Below are 22,627 nucleotides of genomic sequence, written 5' to 3' on the forward strand. Positions count from 1 at the left end.
CTGCCCAGCCCTGCGGCAGCCGGCTGTGCACTGCTCCAGGAACCTCCCCACTGCGCTCCTCTCCTCTCCCAATTTCCGACTAACTCACCTCTTTATTTACCCAATCATAAAGCGGTAGGACCAACTTACCGCCCTACGCCTGCCGCCTGCCTCCCCACCAGGACAGCTGCAACGCTCAACACCTTTTTCCTCCTCCCCGACACCAGCCGCGCTCGGCTCTGCGGGACCCACCACGTCACGGCCGCAACTCCGTGTCAGCCGTTTCCCCTCACCTTTAAAACAACTCCCCACACAGCGCGCACCGCCGCCGGGTAGCTGGGTAACGGCTCAGGCGCGTGGCAACGGCCCAGGTGCGCAATAACGACCGCGGCGCGCGGTAGCGGCCCAGGTGCGCAATAACGGCCGAGGCGCGCGGTAGCGGCTCAGCCACCGCCGGCTGCCCTTAATTAGCCTTCCCATGCCCAGCCGGGGCGGCTCATTCTCCCCCCCCGCCCCGCCCTCAGCCGGGGCTGAGACATGCTGCTGGAAGTGGAGTAAGTTAAAAGAGGTTTTTAAAAGCTCCAACCCAAAACTTCACACCCACATGGGACTCAACAATTTAAGAAAGCATGTGAATGTTTTAGAGGGCATGAAAGTAAATTCTTCCCATGCAAACAGCAATGAAAAAAAAGCTTTTAATAATTCTGTAGGCAATACATTTTAAACCAAAAATGGAATATATATGCACATAAGTAGCTGGCTGTATTAACATGTACATGCAAGAAAACACTATCCTTATAAAGGGACGTGTTGTATTCCTCTTCACAGGAAGACTTTGCCTGGCCTTTCCATCACAGAACAGGCAACTGCTTTGCCCACATGATGTTTTCACACTGGTAAAGCCACCTGATGTGGAGCAGGCACACGCACCTTTCCCATTGCTTCTGTGCTGCTGCCCCGGCACCAGCCACAGCGAGGAGGCCACAGGGGGCTCCTCCATGGGAGAACAGCAGAACCCCACCAGCACCCAGTAGCCACCTGAGTCTCAGAACTTCTTGCCCAATGGGGCTGTAAGTAGTTTCTCCATGTTAAAGAAAAAAAAGATGACGTAATAACTAAATAAACAAAGCCACACGGCTGTGGGGAGTTCTGTGGTTTTCTGCTTCTCAGAGGAGAGACCCTCAGCCCTCAATCCCAGGCCTCTCCAGCCATGGTGAGGGTCTTACCAAGGCCAGAGTGAACAGGCATCCAAGGCAGCCACCTCCCTGTCAGGCCACAGGGGTATTAAAAATGTATTATTTTAATATTATGTAAAATAATATCATAGCAGTGATGGCAGCCTGGGTCCCCCCATTGCCAGAGTGTGGTGCCCACCTGGGCAGCAGGCAGAATTGTAGCTTTCATGGAGGTCTGGTTCTCCTGTCTCACTCAGCACCTACTCAACTTTCGGTATTAAAAAAGAAAAATGTAAGCTGATAAGATATCCCTAGGCAGTGTTTCTGCGCTGCCCAAGAAAGCTTCTGTGTCTGCAAAGATCCTTCAATAACCTGTCAAGAACTGATGTCGCTGTGTAAAGAGCTGTTCGTCCCCATATCTCATTTTAGATGGATGCACGTGCCACTTTCATATCCTTCAGCTCAGCATAACATTTGCCCTTTCATGTTCTCCATTTAAGCCACTGGGAATTCAAAGCTATTTCAAAGCATAATTATACCAATCTGCATATAAAAGGCTGTATGTCCTACAGAGTGCTCAGCTGAAAAAACCAAACTCCTCGAAAGAAGAAAATTAGGAGTAAATCCCACAAAGATTCAGTAAAGTTAATAGATCTGATGTGAACAGTCTGTGGATTCTTAAAGCCACTGGAAAACTGTCTAAGCCACTGCACTGAGTCAGTTTGCATGTGTAAAAAAAATATAGCTGCTACAAGGGGCCCACAGCTTCAAATGTTACTGCCACCTGGGGTGTGTGGTAGGTCTCCTGTCGACCTTGAGACACCTTGTGAGGAGGCCAGTACCTTAAAGTGAACTTTGAAGGACCCTCCCAGAGCTTAAGCACCTTTCTTGCTGCAGGCTGTTGAGGAAGGAGGGGTCTGTAGGAACACTACTTGCTTAAGACATCATGAAAGAGGTATGGAGATGGACTTCTTAATAGGTACATCCATCTTAACACAAAATTTATTTCTGTTGTGATAATGAACTATATAAAATTGTTTGGGTTTGACTGTATCATATCAGCTTAATATATAAAAAAAATTGAGATACAGGAATTATAGCCACATATGTTATACATGCCGCATCACGGAAGTCAGTTCATTTGTAATATTTCTTACCCTGAACATGCAGAGTTAACCTCATGAAACTCATAAAAATGGTAAAAGTCATTGGAGTGTTTCTAATTTACCTTACTTGCTTTATGCACTTGGCTTAAAATGTCTCTGACAGTTGGAAAATGCATTTTTTTTAAAGTAAAGTTGAGTTTCATAAAATTGTGGAATTTGAGGAACATTATAATAAATTAAAATTTGAATATTTGCAACTTAATTATGAGTGCTGGAACACTGATTTTTTGGGATTATATTTCAGAGGTGTTTTTCCTACCACATGGCTTCTCCTTCTTTCTGATTTTCCTGGGATTATATTTTCTGGGTATTACGTTTCTGGTGTTTACGTTTCTGGGATTATGTTTCAGAGGAGGCTTCCCCAGCATACAGTTTTCCCTTGTCTCTAATTTTCCATTCCTCTTTCCTGCCCCAACTTGTCATCACACTCTCCTTCACGCCACTCACTTTTCAGTTCTCCTTAAGCTCACTCTCCTTCATCAACTTCTGCTTTCTTCTTCATAAGTTTAGATGGTATGTAGAGGTTGTTTTCAAAGGAACATGAAGGCACTGGGAAAGCAACTCTAGAGGAGCTGCATTTTGCCTCCCCCACTACCTTCTGCAAAAGCATCCAGACATTTCACTTTGTGTAGCTGATGTGCTGCAGACAAACCCCCTCCTTTCCATTTTTCTAGGAAGAAACACTGTTTATCGTCAGTTGTCTGAGAAATCCTTACAAAAAGTTAAAACTAATATTATCAATGACAGCAACGACTGGAGAATTTACTTTCTGGCTGTTAAGAAATGCAGAGGTATATGTCTTTTCTATAAAGCTATATTGTGAAAAAAGTTGGAACACAAGATTACATTTTAATAATGGCAGATGACAACAGTTCAGAGCTTCAAAAATGCTGTAACAACTTAGGGAAATCAGTAACCAAAAAAAACCCCAGGAAAAGTACAGCTAACATTTCTGTACGTATAGCCTCTTATTAATAAAATGCATGTCTGTTAATGTTTACCAGCTTCTTTGAGAAAGATATTGCATTGATTTCCAAATTGTAAGAAAGATCTTTCAATATGGGTTCAGCTTTGATTAAATTTCCTAGGCCAAACTATAGTAGTGAAATTAACAACAATGATTATTTACTTTTAAATGAACTTTAAAACATCCCTTTGATTATAGGCAGTTCCAGTGAGAGACTGTATTGGTAAACATGTATTACAAAAATCAAATGCTGGCAAAAAGATTGCAAGTAGAAAAAGAGGATTTCTCAGAAGCTCACGAGAGGCAGCATTCCATCTTGATTAAAAGTGTTTTCTTGCTTGTTATTTGGAAAAGACGTAATTTGCCTTTATTTTAAAATTCTGTGTATTTTAGAAAATGGATAACTTCAGGCTTTTAGCATAGAGGCATTGAAGCATATGGTAATCCCAGTCCCAAACACTAAAATGCGCCTGTCTATGCCAACTCTTAATTACCAGCTCATTAACACTCAGGTGTCAATTGCTGGTGGCAAAGGCAATACTCAGTTGGCCTGGTTTCTGTCATGCACAGTGTAATTAAATTGACCTCCGCAAAAGGAGCCCAGTAGTTGCCTGATACCACTTGGACACCGATTGCTGCACTAATCACAATCGTGTAATTTAGTGAATCACACAGTGTAATGAGGGAAAGACTCTGGAGAGTACCAAATTGTACTTGCATATGTAATAATGACTTTAAGGACAATTAGGGAAATAATCGCTGCTCTGTTTTCTTCCAAGCTAATAATGAACTGCAGTAACTATTTGAGTTTCTATTGTTGATTTAAAACTTTAGTTGCTATCTACTATTTTTAAAAATAATGCTTATCAGCAATTAAAATGTTAAAAAAATAGCAATACTAGTAAAAAAGCTCCATCTTCATTGTTAATAGCCCGACAACAGATTATAGTTCCAAGTACTGGCTGCCTAGTTAGTACTGGAGAGACCTGTATCAGATGGTGTGTTGCAGGAAAAAAGGCTGATTAGATGTGCTTCATTGATCTCTAAGACGGGCCAACATGCAGAGACTCTCACCCCACTTGCCCTGTGCACATGACAGTGATGTGAAGGAAACCAGCCAGGGCTGGGGATGAGGGGAGACCATGGGCATGCCACTTCCCAGGTAAGGAATCTAACTTTGGCACCAACATCTGAACAATCTGTACAGACACAATTGCTCAGTTTAGCCAAGATTTTTAAAATGCAGCTTTCCCTGATCAATGTAGAGCTTCTGAAGTGAACTCTCTGCCTTGGGACTTAAGAAATGGGGCTCCTAAGGCTGAGTTTATTGCATGGAAGTTTTAGCACTTAAATGAAGTGTCAAAATTTGGAGCATAGTTAATCCTTAGCTCCCTCTTGGCCAGGTAAGCAACATCAGCAGCCATCTCAGTGCTGTTTCAATTTCCACTTCCCTTGACAGCCTTTTCTCTTTCCCTGTATTATTTAGCACCTTACTGCTACATACTAATGAGATCACCTAATGTCGATTTCTAAACTTGGATGGGGTGGGTCTGGGCTATGACATGCAACCACAACTCAGACTTGTGAGCTTCTAAAATGTTGGCCACACCTAAACTTCAGCATTTTCCCTTCCTTAATTCTGAAGGCTCTGAGTCTCTAGACACATCTCTGGTGTTATACAAGTATCAAAAATCTGGGCTTAATATTTCTGTGGAGAAAAGCTCTCATCTTCAGCTTTTTTTCATCTCTGCTCATCATCTGCCATGCATCTTTCCTGTGTATCTTCTATGCAGTGCCACTGAACTTCAGTGCTTTATAGATTAGGTTCCCACTTCTCATTGTTGGATATTTTCTCTTGTGGTCCTCTGTTTGTTTGCCTAAATCCTCCTGTTGACTTCAATAATTAAACTGTAAGATCAGTATGGTGAGGACATCTTTTATTGGTGTGTTTGTGGATTCACTAGTAGAAGCATCTCTGCCTATGAGCGGGTCTCCTATGTGCTATGTGTTTTACCAATACTGACAAAAATCTGATGTCCACACCCAAGTATGAGTAAAAAAAGGTCTTTGTATTGATACACTGCATGTGTTTCATTAATCAGCAAATGTCATGTTTACAATATGAAGCAGAATTTTTATGATATGTGCAAAAAACTTTTCAATATATAATACAGAATGTCAAGTATATTTACATGGGGACATTGGATGGTGTCAATTTGTAACATATGCGAAAACTAAAACTTAAAAATTCAAGACTCTGCTGTAGATATTTTACATATAATAGAACTCCAGATCTTAGATTTTTCTTTTGCACTGATACCAGTGGGATATCTGAGCCCAGGGCTTGTGTACGATCAATTCAATTGTCATGGTGAGCAGTAAAAAAAAAACTGCCAAAGAGTGCAAGTCATCTGATGAATAGTTACTGAGCTGGGAGAAGAACAAAGATTTTTTCAAAAGTGAAAACTTTAGTTCCCTGAGAATGCGGTAAACAGATTTGCTGACAAGTTTATGCAAAACACGTAGAAGGAGCACAATCGTTTCTAGAGATGTTACAAAATCTAAAGAATAGATGAAAGCATTTTGTCGATGATGTGTTTATTAAAGATTGTGAATTCTGGAGAAGTGATCCATCTAACAAAGAAATAGCAATGCTGTGCAGAGATTAGGAACAAAAGGGAAGGATCTTTCTTGAAGAGTGACAGGCCATCAAGGAAAGACACTTTCCAGTGAAGTGCTAACAGATGTAGCAGGTGAGAATTCAATCAGGTGAAAGGTACCCAATCTACAAACAAGAGGAATTCAACACTGTTTCATGCATAAGTTCATTTCTGCAAAACAGTGCTCAGCATGTGTTGCATAAATATGCAGCTCAGGAAGGAAATAAAACTCACAGTACCTTCCCAGTAGACATTTCTAAATCTGTCTTCTGTGTGTTGAACAAAGAAAGTTTAACATAGAAATAAAGATGATGGAGATACTGCATCCATAACTGTGGAAGAAAAGGAGTCAGACTCTTTTTTAATGTACTAACTTACTTTTGAAAAATATTGAGTATACCTGGCACCCTTCAACTTAAACAGGAGCTCTGGTTGTTCACAAATTTTTAAAATCAGTCTTTGGAGATATGAAGTATTTTCAGATTAAAAATACATTCAACACCTAACTTCTTTTCAGCTATAAGTTGTGAAAGAACCACTCTTCAGCCTGAGTAAGAACCAAGTGACGATTCCATAGGAATGGCCTGCTCCCCAGTTATTTCGAAGAAAGGTAACTAAAAAGTGGCTCCACCGTGAAGTCCAAGTGAGCTCACTGCACTAAGAAGCAGATGGTATAATCCCCCAGACTGGAGAGTTAGCTGTAACCTTCTGAAACTCCAAACTTTTGCTTATTGTAGTAACTATCATACAACATAAGCACACATAAACAATCATAATAAAAATGCCTTACATCTAGAAATATTTTCCATTCACTTTTTGAGAGGTAATACAAACTACAAATTCAGGTAGGAGTACTGCATAAATGATGCTTATAAAGCACTTACCCCGCATTCCTTTTACAACATTGTGAGTTATTCATTCACCATCTGTATTGTCTATATTACTCCATTTCTATTTGGTTTTGCTTTCTTCCCCTAAGGAGTCAAGCCTTCATTTTTGTATGTGTATGTTTATCCCCTCCAATATTGACTACCAGTCTTTCTGATTGTGACATCTGCTAGTGATTTAATGTACAAATGGCAGCCAGAAATCATCAGGCCATGGAGTGTCATTTGTAATGCCATTCTGTCTTTGACTCTGCACACTCTAAGGGCAATAAGGAGAAGGACAGTACTGATATAATTCAAGGTGATGAACAGATTCTTCTAACTTGAATGGGCTTCTTGTGATCTTCCATATTATTTAAGGATTCAAAGCCTTCTGAGATTTTGATCTTTTAAGCATGCTACTTTCTCCCAATTTAGTTTCTGTATGTTGAGTGGAAGTGCAGGGGAATACAACACGGTTTTAAAATATAAGATAATCCAAAGAGGTATCTCACCAGCAGCAAGACAGAACAGTCTCTGTTACCCTCTTCTTTCTTCTTTGAAAGGCCTAGGGGAACACCAGTCCTGGGAATAGGGTGGCAACAGAAAGACATCTTAATTTCTAGCAATATAGTCTGGAAGCAATATAGTCTGGATGGCTGCTGAAAAATTGTCATACTTCTGGTATAATCGGCTTATATCAGGAGTACAGAGTGATGAATTCAGATACCCTTTTATATTGTCTCATTTCTTCTCATCTAAGTTGTGAGTTCTGTGCTGTGATTTTGAAAGGGACAACCCCATATCTCACAATTTTGGTTCAGTTTGCATTTATTGATTATTTATGTATATTCACTCAAATATAAAATTGTAGTTCTATATAGATGCTCAGAATTTTGATTAATGGGTCAGTTTACCTTCTTTATAATGGACCTGGTAAGGCAATGTGTTCACCTATACTAGACTAGGATTACACATACAGACACTAGGCTAAGACCCTACCTTTATTCTGCTTGGTTTATATAGACTACACTGGAATTGAAACAGGATTTTACCTGCACACCAACAAGTGTACGAAATTCTTGTAACAAATTTATTTTCATGTCTCCTACAGCTTCTCTCGTAATGTTACTTGTTCAAGGTACTGCCAGGCCAATTTAAGTGTCTTGGAGTGAGAGGAGATTGGGGAAAGAGGGAAAGACAGAACTGTTATAGGTGTAAGGTTTTAGTTTGTAAGAGCAAACCAATATCAAGAAGAAAAAACAAGGACCTTGTCACATTAGTGACAACACATGCACAGGAAATGTACTTGTTTGATTTATTTGAAACAGCTATTATTTCGCAATCTAAATACTCTAGTATTTTACAGAAACATAACAGCAAGGAAATAAAAATATCAAAACAAAACTCCATCTGAAAATGAAATATTATTTTTTCCATCCTCTTTGGAATCTCTCTTTTACAACAGAGGCATGTTGTGCCTGGCATTAGTACAGTCTGTAAGAACAGCTTAGATAAACTTGTATTGGTAATGGCATTCAAAGTGCTGATCCAGCAGCAAGGCAGAAGAACTGGGAATGATGACCTCCCAGTGTCAGGGCATGGAGGGGCTGGGGGCTCCCTTGGGACTGAGGCCTCCCAGCCAGGAGCAAGGTAGCCAGAAAGCAGCCACAGACAGCCCCAGCCCTGGGCATGGATCACCAGGAAAACAGCAAAGAAGTATTGTTTCCCACCTTAACTGGTGCAGTAATTCTGTTGTTGTCAATAGGATGACTTCAGAAACACTTACCTACTGGAAATTCATCCAATTGTCTAGAATCTCTGAACTTTTCAGCATCTGCCAGGTAAATACTGGGTAAATCCTTCTCTGTAATGCATTATATTAGTGTATATCTGAGTATTTTCTAATAATACATTCATTTACATGACTAGCATGCCAGGTATGGTTTGCTCTCTCGATCTCTTTGGCAAGAGACCAGGCTCTCTAATGGTTCTGTAATATGCCCAGTGTCACTCCATGTGTCATTAAAAGAAAAAAACCTCACTGAGCAAAATATTTTATACAGTACTACTTGCTGGAGAGCAAGCAAATGAATCTGTAATCAGTGATTAGCCATAGAAGGTGGCACATGTACATTGTTCCTGCACCAAGAGATGTTTAAGTGCTTTTGTAGATTGGGACACCAAAATAGGAGATAATCGTCCAACTTGCTATTTAGAAACTCCTCTAAGCTGGATATGGATGCAGAGATTATCTGAATTCAGATTTCTCACATCCTAAAAAAAATACTCCAGAAGTCATACCATCTGCTCTGAAAATCTTAGATACGTACTCTTCAACATCTTAACAAAATAGTATCCTATTTTTAGGTGTTTTGAGAAGACAAATATTGAAAAGAAAACTACCAGTGAAAGAAGTGCTGACAGAGGCCCTTATTCATACAATACTGATCATAGTACTTGCCCATGATGTTGGCCCCTGAGGACAAATGCTTCTTTTGTGTCATGGGATCTAGACCCAGTTTTATTTTCCCAACCCTCCCTAATAATCAAATCCAAAAAGATATAGGCTCTGAGTGGAAAGATGAAGAGCTCTTGATTCTTCTCTTTGAAGCTGTCCCATTTTGCAAAGAATAATTATATATTCTTTTGACAGAGAGACCAAGGGCACCAAATTACATATTGCTCTCTAGACTACTAGTTAGCTCATTAACCTGCATGTGGGAAGATCTCAGTATTGTAGCACCCATGTGGTTTTACATTATTTTATGTTATAATCACTGTTGTGGTTGCATTTTTCTGATTATTTTAATTTAGGAACTAGGCCCTATTCCCATCTCTGCAATAAACTGTATTATGAAATTTCTCAATTATGCCTCAGTAAGATAAGGACAGTGATACAGGCATCTGTTTTAACACTGGAATATATTTTGCTTACTAATAAAGGATATAAAGCACACAGAACAGCAGTCAATAGAAACCTAACTTCGAAATACAGTTTCTCAATTTCCAGCTATGCATAGATCTTCCAGTGCTCAAGGTTATTTTTTGGATGAGAACAGTAAGACAGATTTTGGTTTGTTTTTTTCCTGAAGCTTTATATTTGTGAATATCAACAATGTGTTCAGTGAAGCTGTGGATTTCACTCTGCAAGTGAAGAATTAAACACCTAAGAACTTCGCATGCAAATGGTGGTTTCCAGTTTACTCCAAACAGAACGGAAACAGGAAAGAAATTTCCCCCATCCAGTAAAACACTATGCAGACTTAATATTTTCTGTTACTGCATTTCATGTCCTTATCCCTGAACAGTGAAGTTCTGGAAATGATTTCTATAAAAAAGAAAAAAGGTAAACTACCTACTTTTGCCTGGAATTTTTTTCTGGATGAGTGGTACTTCTTGCATCAGATTTACTAAAGAAAACAAAATTTTATTTCTTTAATAATAAAATGAAATTAATTTCTGTGATGTCACAAAGGAAGTGACAACAGGAACTAAAGTAGCAAAATGGAACCCAGAAACCTTAATATAACTTTCTATATGATAAGGGCTAATTTAATTCCACCTGTATTTATAAGGGTATAGTTTAAAAGTTAGGCTGATAGGTCTATTACTCAATTATACACAAAGCTGAGAACCCAAAAAAAACTTTTGACAAATCATGAAAAGCACAATGAAGTAACATCTGTTAAAATGTAGTATTTAAAGCAGAATATAATAATATATTTAAGAAGGAAGTTTGTAAATTGCTAAGTTTCACAATAGGGTAAGAAACCCTTCTGGGGGGTTGATTTTGGGGGCTCAGGGCTGGCTCAACACCAGTGCACCCAAGGCTGGTCCCATCCTACCATTGGGGGCTGTGGGAAGAGGTTCCCTGCCATGCCTGTGAGTGGCTGCGACCCAGGGCAGTGCCTGGTTCCCTTCACTGGGCCTGATCCTGCCTCCTCACCTGTGGGACCACAGCCCATCTCAGCCTCAGTGCACCACTGTCCCCAGGGAGGTGCTGAATGCCAGGGCTGTCCCCTGTTATCCTGTGAAAATAGGTGTAAGAAAGAATACGACATTTCACATGCCACTAATTTTCAACTCAGCTGTGATTGGTCTGATTTAAACGTGTACTTGGAGTGACAAGGAGCAGATTTATTCTTATTTTGGGGGTTTTGTTTGTTTGCTTAATTTTTAACAGATCTTTTCCAGAAGCTCAGTGAGGTTTAAGGATACCATTACAAGGTATGTTTCACTTTCTCCCTAGATTATATTAATTAACTACATTTTACTTCCAGCACTCTGTCTCCCTTTCTTTGTTTGACAGTCAGAATATAAATCAAACCAAGCCTCTTACAAAAATGGAACGGCCGTGAGCTCCAATGGCATCATTTAGCCTCATCTTCAGGGGCTGGAGCAGGAGAAGGTTTGCTTGCATTCATCATTTTTTTCTGCAGCTAGCAGAAGCCACAACAAATATATTGCTCTCATGGTGAAATCTTTCTCTTTCATGATATTTATGTCCCTGAACAAAGCACTATTTAAGTACCAATTAATGTCATCTGTGAGACTAGGAAAAACAGAGAACGTTTTATCTCTTTCTCTCTCTCTTTTTCTTCTTCACAGTGGAACAGTGCCATACCACTGCTCTTCTGTCAGCATTGCATAAAGTTTCTGCCCTAAGTTATTCTGATAACCTGTCTAGAAAAGCTGTAGTGATGGGGATAGAATTACTAGGCAATTTTGACATCAGACATTTTTCCAGGTCTTTTTTTTCTGTTTTATCCTCATCAAATGGGGATACACCCCCACACATACTGAGGTGAACAGGCAAACCCTTCAGAGGACTGCTTTTGTACACCAGGTAAAAGTTAGATCAGAAAAGATAATAGGAAACATCTTTCAATTTAGTTCTGAAAGGAGATAATGTGCTTAGGATCTGATTGTTACCTTCCAAAGCAAAACTCGCTGAAACATTCATTATTGAGGTTAGTACTTACTTTCTTTGCTTTGCTCACATTTTCAACCATCAGCTATGGCAGTGTAAGAATACTCTGCTCCAATGAATTTTTGATTCTCTGCCCTTCTGCATAGTGAAAACATTAACATATATTTTCAGGACTGTATTTCTGTCTTTGTCTTCTTAGAAAATATGAACCGTGATATCATTTAAGGTGTTGTGTTATTTTGCTTTGAGATAAAATTATTAGAAACACGTCTATTAAAAACTGACACATAGCCATGTCTGAATTTCCAAACTTGATTGCACAGCTTGTTAAAACAGAGCTAGTGAAGTTTCCCTTTGGTCAGTCTCAAAAAATGTATTGTAGGGTGCTCTTGCTCAAAAATGCATGTGCTTAAAGAAAGAAGTGAAAACTTCCTTTTGTTCTCCTTCAAATCACTGTGGCTTGGGCCACTGCCTTTAATGAAATCAGGCTCTGATACATATAAAATATAAATCAGTTTGAAATTTGAATGTTTGAATCCAAGACTTCTGAAACTTAGGGTTGGCTTGGTTACACTCCCTTTATCATATTGTCATAAGGCTTTGTTATACAATACATTACTCTTCACTGTTAGTGCAGCTCAAAGAGGAGTCATCCAAAAAACGCTTTTAAGTTGAGCATCAGATGAACTTTAATCTTTGAAGTGTGTGTGTTTGGAAGCAGAGTTTCTTTGTTTGGCTTAAGTTAATTTTCTGTATTGTATAGTATACATAAATGCTTTAGTATGCATTCATCTGTCTGTCTTCAGCTCGCTTCAGTAAGAATGGTAAACGCTATCTAAATCCTCTTTACCATTTTTGATAACTTCTGATTGACTGAAGCGGTTAACATCCAGAGGACACTTTAATTAGTACTGACATGGTGAACAAGGAAGTTTTACTACAGTATATTTCATCTTGACTCAACAAGATGCCCAGCACTCACCTGACAGGATGCTTCCAAAATGAAGCATTTGCCTTCTGGAGAACTACACCCGCATAGATTTCATTTTTTCCTGATGTCTGTCAATATCACGAACTTTATTAACAAATTCAAATTCAAAACCAATTTCAATTCAATAAAGCTGTCCAAGTTAGTTCTTGCTTATTTCATACATATGAGGATATCTACAAAAACACAGATGCTCAACAATGGATTTTAATGGATATGTTATTTGTTTATATATATGTACCCATTTCATACCAAGACAAATTAACAGATTAGAGACAAACTAAAATGAGGGAGCTCTTTAAGAAGAATTTGAGCTCTGACTGTACGGATCAGTGCAATGGATTTAACTCACAGTTTCAGAATTTCTCGTGGTATAATTTAATAAAGACTCACTGGCTGTCTTTTGCATTACTTCAAACAGAATAAACAACTTCCTGCTCTTAAAGAGATCTGATGCTAATGTTTTGCAACTAACCTGTAACAACTAAATATGTATTGAAGGTGCTTATTTTGGCCCCTATGCCTTTGTATAAATTTTAATTCAAAACTCCCAATGACATAAAACTCGAGACTTGAACATGGAACAATGGCAGGATATGATCAGCTTTCTCTGTGTAAGACACACAAATATTTAACAGCCTTGCAAAACTGCAATGGCAATTGAACAGCCTAGGAAGACTATCTGTTTATCCACCCTTTACCCTGAGGAATGATAGTAGATAAAGAAAAGAAATGTCCTACTATGAGCTGATAAAATTTGGAAACTCAAATACTGAAAGGTGTGTTTGGTTGTGAGTATAACACATCTAGAAGGGCCTGAATTCAGATCTTGAATGCGAAACTCCATTTTACACTAAGAAACAAGTCTAACTTCGTAGTATCATAAATGTTTCTACCCTGCTGTTTGCATTTACTGGTAGGAGTGTACTCCTGTATGAAAAAAATCCAGTGGCAACTCACCAGATTTTGAACTATAATTATATACACGCACACATATCTCCCCATACACATACATAGTGACTATAATGCAGGAAGCATAATCTTTACAAATTGTACTTATCTGTGCATTGTCATTCCACTTAATTTTGCAACAGTACTGATGAAAAATTACTACACCTTGTTCAAATCAGCTGAGAATATATCAACAGGAATATATATATATATATATATTTTTTTTTTTTCTCTCAGTAGGCAGCTTAATAAAAACTGACATTAAATCATTGAAATTTTATTTCAAGTAATGAAATGGTTTAGTATTTCTAAGTTTTGGAAGAATCCATCTGGAAGAAACCAAAGTCTAGTTTTGAATAAATTGAATAAGCAAGCTGCTTAAAAATCCATTGCTACATATCTAAACAAGAAATAAAAATAATTAAAAAAAAAAATACAGATCTGGTTCCATTTTGTTATGCTTTATAAGATCCTGTCTTCTGTGCTGGAACTCTAATTTACTCCAAAGACAGTTCTTAACACAGACAGCTTGTTCTATTATGCTCATAAATTGTAAATTTAAACATTAAATATTGCTTTTGCTACCTAATTGAAGGATAGAACATTCTTATCTTTACAGCTGTGTACAGATCACATACTTCAAAGCTTAATGTGCTCTACTAGGAACATCATAGAACAACAGGACTGAGAGGCTAGTCTATGCTTTTTCACTGAGGCAAGTTTAAGTACACTTGTGTTATCCCTGACAGGTATTTTTTGAAATATTTTTGAAAACCTTTAATGAAGGAGATTTCAGAACCTTCCTTATCCCAGCTTATGGGTATAGAGATTTCCCCTTAATATCCAACCTAAACATTTTCTGACTACTTCAGTTTACTTTTGTGATCAATATGCAAATCAGAGTCCTTAGACATTTGCATCACACATGCTTAAAGGAAGAGGCAAATAGAAGAGCTCATGTTTAAAGGCATTTACATACCTATCAGTGCAGATAGGCACCTAGGAGCATGATGACATATATGGTAGATGCTGAACAACTCAATTGCAATGGGAGCTGGCTGGATGCAACAGGATTCTTCCCCACTACAACAAAGAAATGGGAGAAATTGAACCTCTGTATTGCCAAATACGCTTCTCAGCACTTCTCTTGGGACACAGCAGCCATGTACTCATTTTTAGTGTGTCCTAAACGTTATCAAATGTTATCATACTGAAATGCACAGTGAGCTAGGGAAATCAAGAAAAGCTAAGTCTTTAAATATCTTGGGAGCCCAGGCTGCAGTACTTAAATCTTCCTTTTCTCGAGCAGCTCTGTGTCCTATCATAATTCCCTCTGGGACTCTCCCAATGGACTCAGAAGGGTTTCTGTGCATACCTGGACCAATGGCTACATTATTTAACATTAAAAAAAAAGGTGTATATATAACATACACAGTTCATGGAAAGAGTTCAGTTATGGAAATGAATGACACAGTATGATATGGTCAAGTTTTCCAGGAGAAATGGCATGCAAAATGTGAAAGCAGTTCCATTAAATAGAAACACTTCAATTGCCTATGAAATGGAAAGGAAAAATATTTCCTTTTCCTCCCAAAGACTGAAAACAACCTAAATTTACAATATATGTCTAATATGAAAGACACACTCAGAAAGCAAAAACATTTCTAAGAAGTGCAAGGACTTTCTCGCCTTAAAAACAGAAACAAAAATTTAACAAACTCCTTTAAATGAAACCTTTGTCAAAAACATTTTTTTTTTTCCACAAAATTAGCAAAGCATGTAGGTGACCTAAAGTCCTGTTACCTACAGGCAGGGAAATAGTTCACTGTTGTGTTTATTCAAATCAGTATCTACTGTTGGTGGCTTTTTTCTGATTGTGTTTTGTATACTATATACATTTTTAAAAGGACCCCATAAAATATTTTGTACTTATACAAGTGTGCTAGAAGTACACATTAAAAGAGTTTAATAAAGGTAAATTTGTGTCTGGAGTAATGAAATTAACAACTTCAGGGCTCTGTCCAGTAGCTGTTTGTACAAAGAGTTCTCACAAATTCATCAGTAGTCTTGTTTGGATCCATAGCAGGATGGTTTCCATGTATATACTTCTATCTAATAGAAACTGTAATTATAACAAAAAAAATAAGAAGAAAAAGAAGAAAAGCAATTTCTGTTACAACATAGCAGTGGCCAAATTCAGCTTCTCACATGTTCCTCCTTTGACAACACTGGTGGGGATATCAGAATTCCTATATAACTAGAATCAGTGAGAGGTTTTCTCTTGTTTTAATAATCATTACTCGGAATTTGTTCAAATTTGGCTAGACAATGCATGATAACACAGTGTTCTCTTGTGTTGTTAATATTTGACATTAAGATACAGCGGGGGAAAAAAGCACAATACAAAAAGAAAAAAAAAAGAAAAAAACATTTTACTAGATTTTTACATTTAGTAAATGGTACTTAAACTCCATGGACATGAGTAATTTTAAACTTCACCTTTGAAAGTTTACCTTTTTCAATATTTCATAGAAAAGAAATGCTCTAAGATACCATTTCAGACCACAGAAATTTTACAGAACATAAAGACTATATGCAAGGGTTTAACCCTTTTCCCAACAAAGATGGCAGCCAACCCCTTTACAGCTCCAGTGGGAAAAGGGTCAGCTGGGAATCTGCCATGTTCCTGATTTCAAATTTCCTTTGTGATAAAACAATCAATAGTTTGGCATAAAGTTTGCCTTCACAATTTGAATTCTAGCAACAACTATTCCTTGCCACAAGAGAAATATTTTTAGGCAATATATTTGTATAGTTTCACAAACCTATGTCAGAGAGATGTGTGTGTTTGTGTGTGTGTGCGTATGTATGTACGTATGCATACTACTGAGTTTGGGATGATTTTCTTAAAATACTTAACTTCACTTACATTATATCTTACATCGCAAAATGTACAGACACCCAGTGTTCTTTTTAACAACATATACAGGTGAGTTTATAGAGTCTTATAAAAGATTTTGTGATTCCAAATTAAAAACCATAGAAATATAACCAAAATAATGGAGAGTGATTTATACCTCTGATAGTACATAGCGCTCATTCTGGTAATATTGACAGCTGCATCTTTGGCATTGAAAATTCATTACAACTTTTAGACAAAATGTTGTTGCTTACAGCTTTTTTTGTTTAAACAAGAAAACAGGATTGACCAAAATACGAATATTGGGGAAGTACTATTAAAGGTTTCTTTTATTTTCGTTTTAGCAAGGATAGCTTAGGAACCCTGAATTACCTTCTCACTTTAGCGTATGGTGTAGACTGTATGAATCCATTTAAAAATCAACTAAGTTGTACCACGTTTTCCGGAAAATTATATATAATATAATATATATATATTTTATATTTATTTAGAAGCTTTGAAATAGTACAGTAAACACTTTGCAACACGGTGTATAAACTACAGAATGTCTTTGATAATTTTTGTGGGTCTTCAGATTAACAACATTTTTATGACCCACAGGTGAAAAGAACATGATCACAATCTCTCTTGTAAAGTTGGAATAATTTGGGGAACACTTGATCACACAAAAATAATATAAAACAGTCAAGTTTAAAACAGTGATATTGCATTTATAATGCACATTTCTTTTATCTGTACGATTGGCTTCTTGTGGTGAATATAAACATCTAAAGGGCTCAGTGACATTTTGGAGAGAGAAAGATATATAGTGCTGTAAACAGGCACACACTGATCAGAGAGGCAAGATCAGTTGCCTCTGAAGTTTCTACAGTTTTACACATTTCAACTCATTTCTCAGGCCTGCTGAGAGCAATTAGGTCCTATTGTTGGCCATGATGTCTCCAACAGCACACAAATCCTTCAGTTACACAGAACTGGATGGCCAAGATAATGAAGTTGAAAGTTGATGCTTTTTGTTGGTCGACTTTTGTGCAAATCATGCTGCTTCAGGTAAGTCCTGTAGAAGTGACTAGCATATCCTTTTCCGTGCTGCAGGAAAGAAATAAAGACACTTCTGAGAACAGAGAAAAAAAACAAGCCAAACAAACAAACAAAAACACAACAAGAAAACCCAAAACCAACACCAAACACCGTCTCCAACATTTCTTAGGTTTAGTATTTCTTAAGAGTGTAGAGAAACAGCCAAAACTTGTCACAAACTTTGCTTAAAATCCCCATTGTAGCAAACAGTTTAATGTTGATTCACTTTTCAGAGGAGAATCTGTTTGAGACTTGATAGTCTAGAAATCGAACTTCATGTGCTCTTTTATTATTCTGTCTAACATGTCATAGCAAGTATTCCAATGTGCTCATACAGAATCAGTATAAGAACAAAACAATCAGTCAGACTTGCAGGTTCAATATTACTGGAACTTCCAAGCCTATTCTAAGCAAATCTAGAATCCCCTAAAGATTCAGAAGCTGGTTTTCCTTCTCTTTCAAAGAGAACCATTATCCTCATCACCAAATGACCCTTTAGTCTGGTTTGACAGAGATGAAAAAGTGGTGCATTAGTGCTACAATTCAAATTTCAGCATTTACTGTCAGGCTGGAAATTAACTCATGTTACACAGATAAGAAGGTCAATGCATTAGCAAACCCATATCCTAATCCATCAGCTGTGGTAGCTATATTACCTCAAGACACTAGCTATTTTAGCTGTAATCAGGAGCAAAGGTAACAAATTATTTGTATTAGCATTCAGAAAGACCCTGGGTTAGATTTCAGACACACATGAAGTTGAGACAAGGAACTAACTTGCTGTATTATTGTTATCATCACCATTATTTAGTAAAAATTGTAATGATAAAATCAGGTTTTACCTTAGCTCCAAATCAACTAAATCCTTACCTGAAATTCTGTATATTTCTGTGCATGAAGTATTACAACTAAACCAAAGAATCTTAACTTTAGAATGAATCTTTGAATCAAGCCATCCATACATATATGCTGATGCTTACATGCTGACACAAACACATCCAGTCTCCGTTCCATTTAACACAAATATACATTAGCCATACCTATTCACTATTTATATTCACTAGTAAACATCTAATGATGTATCTACTGTATCACAGAGAAGTTAGATGACTTACAGGAAAATATTAACATAGGTGTTGTATGTTCATCTAATCTAGCCTGCCTATGCCATAGGATGCACAAAGAAAAATGCAACAAACATTTATTCATAAGCTATCTGTTGAACATACAGACAATTGCCAGACGTATTATTAATATTACAATTAAAGCATCTAATATATTATGTTTCGGATGTCTCAATTCTGCAAATTAGTAAACAGAATTAGAAAGACATTTTAAAAGCTTCTGCAGTATATTTTTTTAACATTGTAGTAAAGATTAATGCGATCAGAATTTTGTGATGTTTATGTGTATGTGATCAAACCAATCAAGTTTCTACACATCTTTAAAAATATATTTTAAAATATAACAGGGAAAAGCATTGCAATAATAATTATAAAAATAACAAGACCTATATTTGGTCTTCAAAATTTTTGTTCCAAAAGTTCACTAATAATTTCAGTTCTCTTAGAAGTACGTAAGCACAGTTGTCTAGGTTGCTGTGTGCCATTGAGGAACTTATGCTGCAGTACAGACACAGCAGGAATTTCATGGGATAAAACTATATAGATCTGCAGCTGGGGCAACTGCTGTTTTCATGCAGCACCCGTTTCCTTCTGCTCCTGTCTGAAACGGTGCATTGGTGTTGATGTGGCACTTGAGGTATGCAGCAAAATCTGTTTAGGATATGCTTTCAGGTAGTACAGAGATTGAGTTGCTGGCCGTTTCTAGTCCATTGCAATGTAAATTAATTGAACTTAATTTTTAAACTTCCATTAATATGTTTATATTACAAAACAATCAGGCCATTTTATAGCAATAACTAAGTGTTACATATCAGGGTACAGAACACCTGCAACTCTCCCACCTACAAAAATCCTTGTCCTAAATCCTAAAACATCCTCTGCCAACACAAAACATGCATTGGATTTCAAAGGCAACTTTTGTTTGGTATGTGGGGTTTTTTTGTTTGTTGGTCTGGTTTTTTGTTTGTTTGTTTTGTGGTATTTTGTTTTGTTTTGGTTTTTTTGTATTTGCACAGAAGTTTATGTGCAAGCAAATCTCTCCATGTCTATACCAGTTTCCGTCTTTTTACAGATGGGGAATATAAATCAGAGAGGTTAAATGGAAAGGAGGATGGATTCAGCTTAAAACAGAGGGCAATGAAAGTTCTGACATCTGTTCCTAGCTCTACGTGTGTGCATGCAAGTGTGTTCATAAATAAACTTTAATAAGAAACATCAAGCCTCTCTGTATCACAATTTCTCCATCTGTAAAATGGGAATAATATTGCTTACCTATCTCCTAGAGGTGCAGGAAGGTTTAAATCACTATTCTTTATAATCCACTTTGAGATCCAGAGATGGCAAGTGCTACAGAAATGGAAGTATCAGAGTCAGTGTAAGAGCTGGCACAAGAACACCATAATTTCTGGTGCCTAATATCTCCTCAGAGATCACAGCTCTCTCTTTCATCCCTGTTTCATCTCCTGTTCTGAACTCTCAAGCTAGTGCATAAGGAAGCTTCAAGTCTGTGTGAGTATGGGTATTAGCTAGAAAAAGGGTTTTAATAATGAACGGTTTCATAATTCTGTTAATGTAATTATACTATTTGTACACAGACTCTAATAGTGTTTGAGGTGAACAAGATGATTAAATAGTCACAAGTATTCCAATTAAAATTCTTAGGGTACACAATTTGTACCGTACTGACTATAGTTCCTTCCCCAGAGACCTTAACAAAGGTTTGTAGTGTTACAGTAAGAGCGCTTAATGCATAAAATTTATATGGAGTTGCAACAAAAACTGGAAATAAAACCCAGCAAAAATACGTTTAGATTCATTTGTTCCTCAGTACACATTAGTAAGCCTCCCATTCACAGTGAGCTAGTTCTGCGTAGACTGACAAGACATATAAAGACATCAGTGGCAAGTGAACAGAAAAAGAAATGAAAAGCAGTAACATAAGAAACAGAAAAGAGAAAATAAAGTATGCAGTGATTATTGCTACCTTATGAATCAGAAATGAACAGAAAATACTGCCAAGCTCTCGTCTGTTTAATAAATCTTCCTTTCACCCTGTTGTGAATCTTCCCACTGCATCCAAACTTGATGTCAGACTAGTACTTTACAACCATGAATAGAGTCATATACATTTCCTCTTTTGGCAAACCCTAGAGGGGATTGCCTGTACTTGGAAGACCTTCAAATTCTCTGAATAAAATTTTTCTCCTGCATAGTATTGCTGGCTAATCTGACAAGGACAGAGAGAAGGCCCACTGCTTCCCTCCACAGCTGGCAACCAAAGCAGCAGTAGAAGACACATCCTCTACCTTTTATAGCTGCGGTCTCTGTTCAGTCTATACTATATTCGAGAGCTCCATAAACTCCCACAGTATTATAACTGCTATAACTGAATGACTGCAGAATTCCCTCAAGTGACAACAGTCTAATGATCCAAATGAACCCCGAGATACTGAAATCTCCAAAGAATACCAAATACCAAGCATACTGCTGCTGTTACAGATATATTGCTGTTCTTCACATGGAGAAAGAATGCACTTGAACTTAAAAACTCTCTTTTAAATCAAAGCCAGCTATGCAACAGGAGAACAGAGGGAAAGCCAGTATGTAAACTGTCATCTTGCTGTTTCAGATCCAAATTCTCTAAGTTAGCACAATATCCAAGTATTATTTGTCTTCACATGGACTTTCAGATACAGGCTTCTATGAAAGCACACAATGCATTACATCTTTTCTTTTGGGTCCCCTGTAAAAAAATGTGCTTCACGATGCCGCGTTTGCACAGATCAGGTGGTCCCCATGCAATTCTGCCATTGATACAGAGATTATGGGAGACTGTCATCTCCTGCATTCCACTCAGCTCGTTAGGTTTTACAGTGAATGACTTTCACTTGTAGGGAACAACTACTTAAAAAGGAGTTGCTTACCTCATATACATTATGACAATGTTGGTTTTCGATTTGCATTATTGATTTTAACTCTTCATATTTTTATTGTTTGTTTTACAGTCTACATTTTAATTGTAGCAAATGAAATATTGCCCTTTAGTAAGTCCCGTCATCTTTGACAGAACCAGGAATGGATAATTCCAGTGACAACCAACAGACTGCAAATTTGACATTCTTGTTTTAACTCAGCCCAATTGAAGAGAGACCAGGATTTAAGTAGTGGTAGAAGGTATTCTCTATGAAATAACCTGGTTATTTCAGTTACCCTGGAGCTCTAGGTCAGTTAGCAGCAACTGTATTTTTGGAAAAAGCTCAACAAGTGAATGGGAATGCAGAGTAAACTACCATAGCTCCCTCACCCTTTGTAGTGGTGTATCCAGGTAAAGGGTGAGACACACGGCTGGGGCTGGGGGATGTAGAATGGGGTTTACTCTGCTGCCACCCATGTTCTGTGGATAAAAAAGTATTCCAGTCACTTCAAGTGTCAATTTAGTATCTTTTGCAAACCATAAAGTCTTTTTTCTTTTTAAATGAACAATTACTTAAATAAGTTTTTTTTTTAAAGCATTACTAATAATACTTTATGAAAACTCCATTATTGGTGTTATAAAAAGAGATTATGTTTATCCAGTCCAATAAACTTTGGTACACAAGTATGAAAATAATATTCTTCTCATATATCTTCTCCTAATGAATTAGTTGAAGGGGAACTTTTTCTTTCCTTTTCATTCAAGAATTTAGTTAAGAAATTTTGTGTTTCAAACCTATGTATGCTGTAAAGCACATTTGGACAAAATAGCTTGCATTCCAGATGCCAATGCTACGTTTTACACAATTAATGTGGTTTTGTTAACTTTGTATTATATCAAGTAA

General features: G+C 37.4%; 1 protein-coding gene and 1 long non-coding RNA gene across 8 annotated transcripts in view; both read right to left on the bottom strand.

Moving 5' to 3' along the window:
* LOC110357094 (uncharacterized) overlaps window positions 1-694 on the bottom strand; it is a 245,989-nt gene extending 245,295 nt beyond the window's left edge. For all 3 annotated transcript variants that reach the window (XR_010472405.1, XR_010472404.1, XR_010472406.1), the window contains exon 1: window positions 130-694. This is a non-coding gene — a long non-coding RNA (uncharacterized LOC110357094). The remainder of the gene's footprint in view (window positions 1-129) is intronic.
* A 9,027-nt stretch (window positions 695-9,721) lies between these two features.
* The window catches only part of PCDH10 (protocadherin 10), a 40,776-nt gene continuing 27,870 nt past the window's right edge, over window positions 9,722-22,627 (bottom strand). For 2 of the 5 annotated variants that reach the window (XM_065062047.1, XM_065062045.1), the window contains one exon: window positions 9,722-17,694. In XM_065062047.1, the coding sequence (XP_064918119.1) occupies window positions 17,675-17,694 (20 nt within the window). In that variant the 3' untranslated portion in view covers window positions 9,722-17,674. Of the gene's footprint in view, window positions 17,695-20,081; window positions 20,157-22,113; window positions 22,204-22,627 lie in introns of all 5 variants that reach the window. The other 3 variants (XM_065062042.1, XM_065062044.1, XM_065062043.1) reach the window with 3 other exon arrangements.

The sequence above is a fragment of the Columba livia genome, chromosome 4 (genome assembly GCF_036013475.1).
Source record: "Columba livia isolate bColLiv1 breed racing homer chromosome 4, bColLiv1.pat.W.v2, whole genome shotgun sequence".
Lineage (NCBI taxonomy): Eukaryota > Metazoa > Chordata > Aves > Columbiformes > Columbidae > Columba > Columba livia.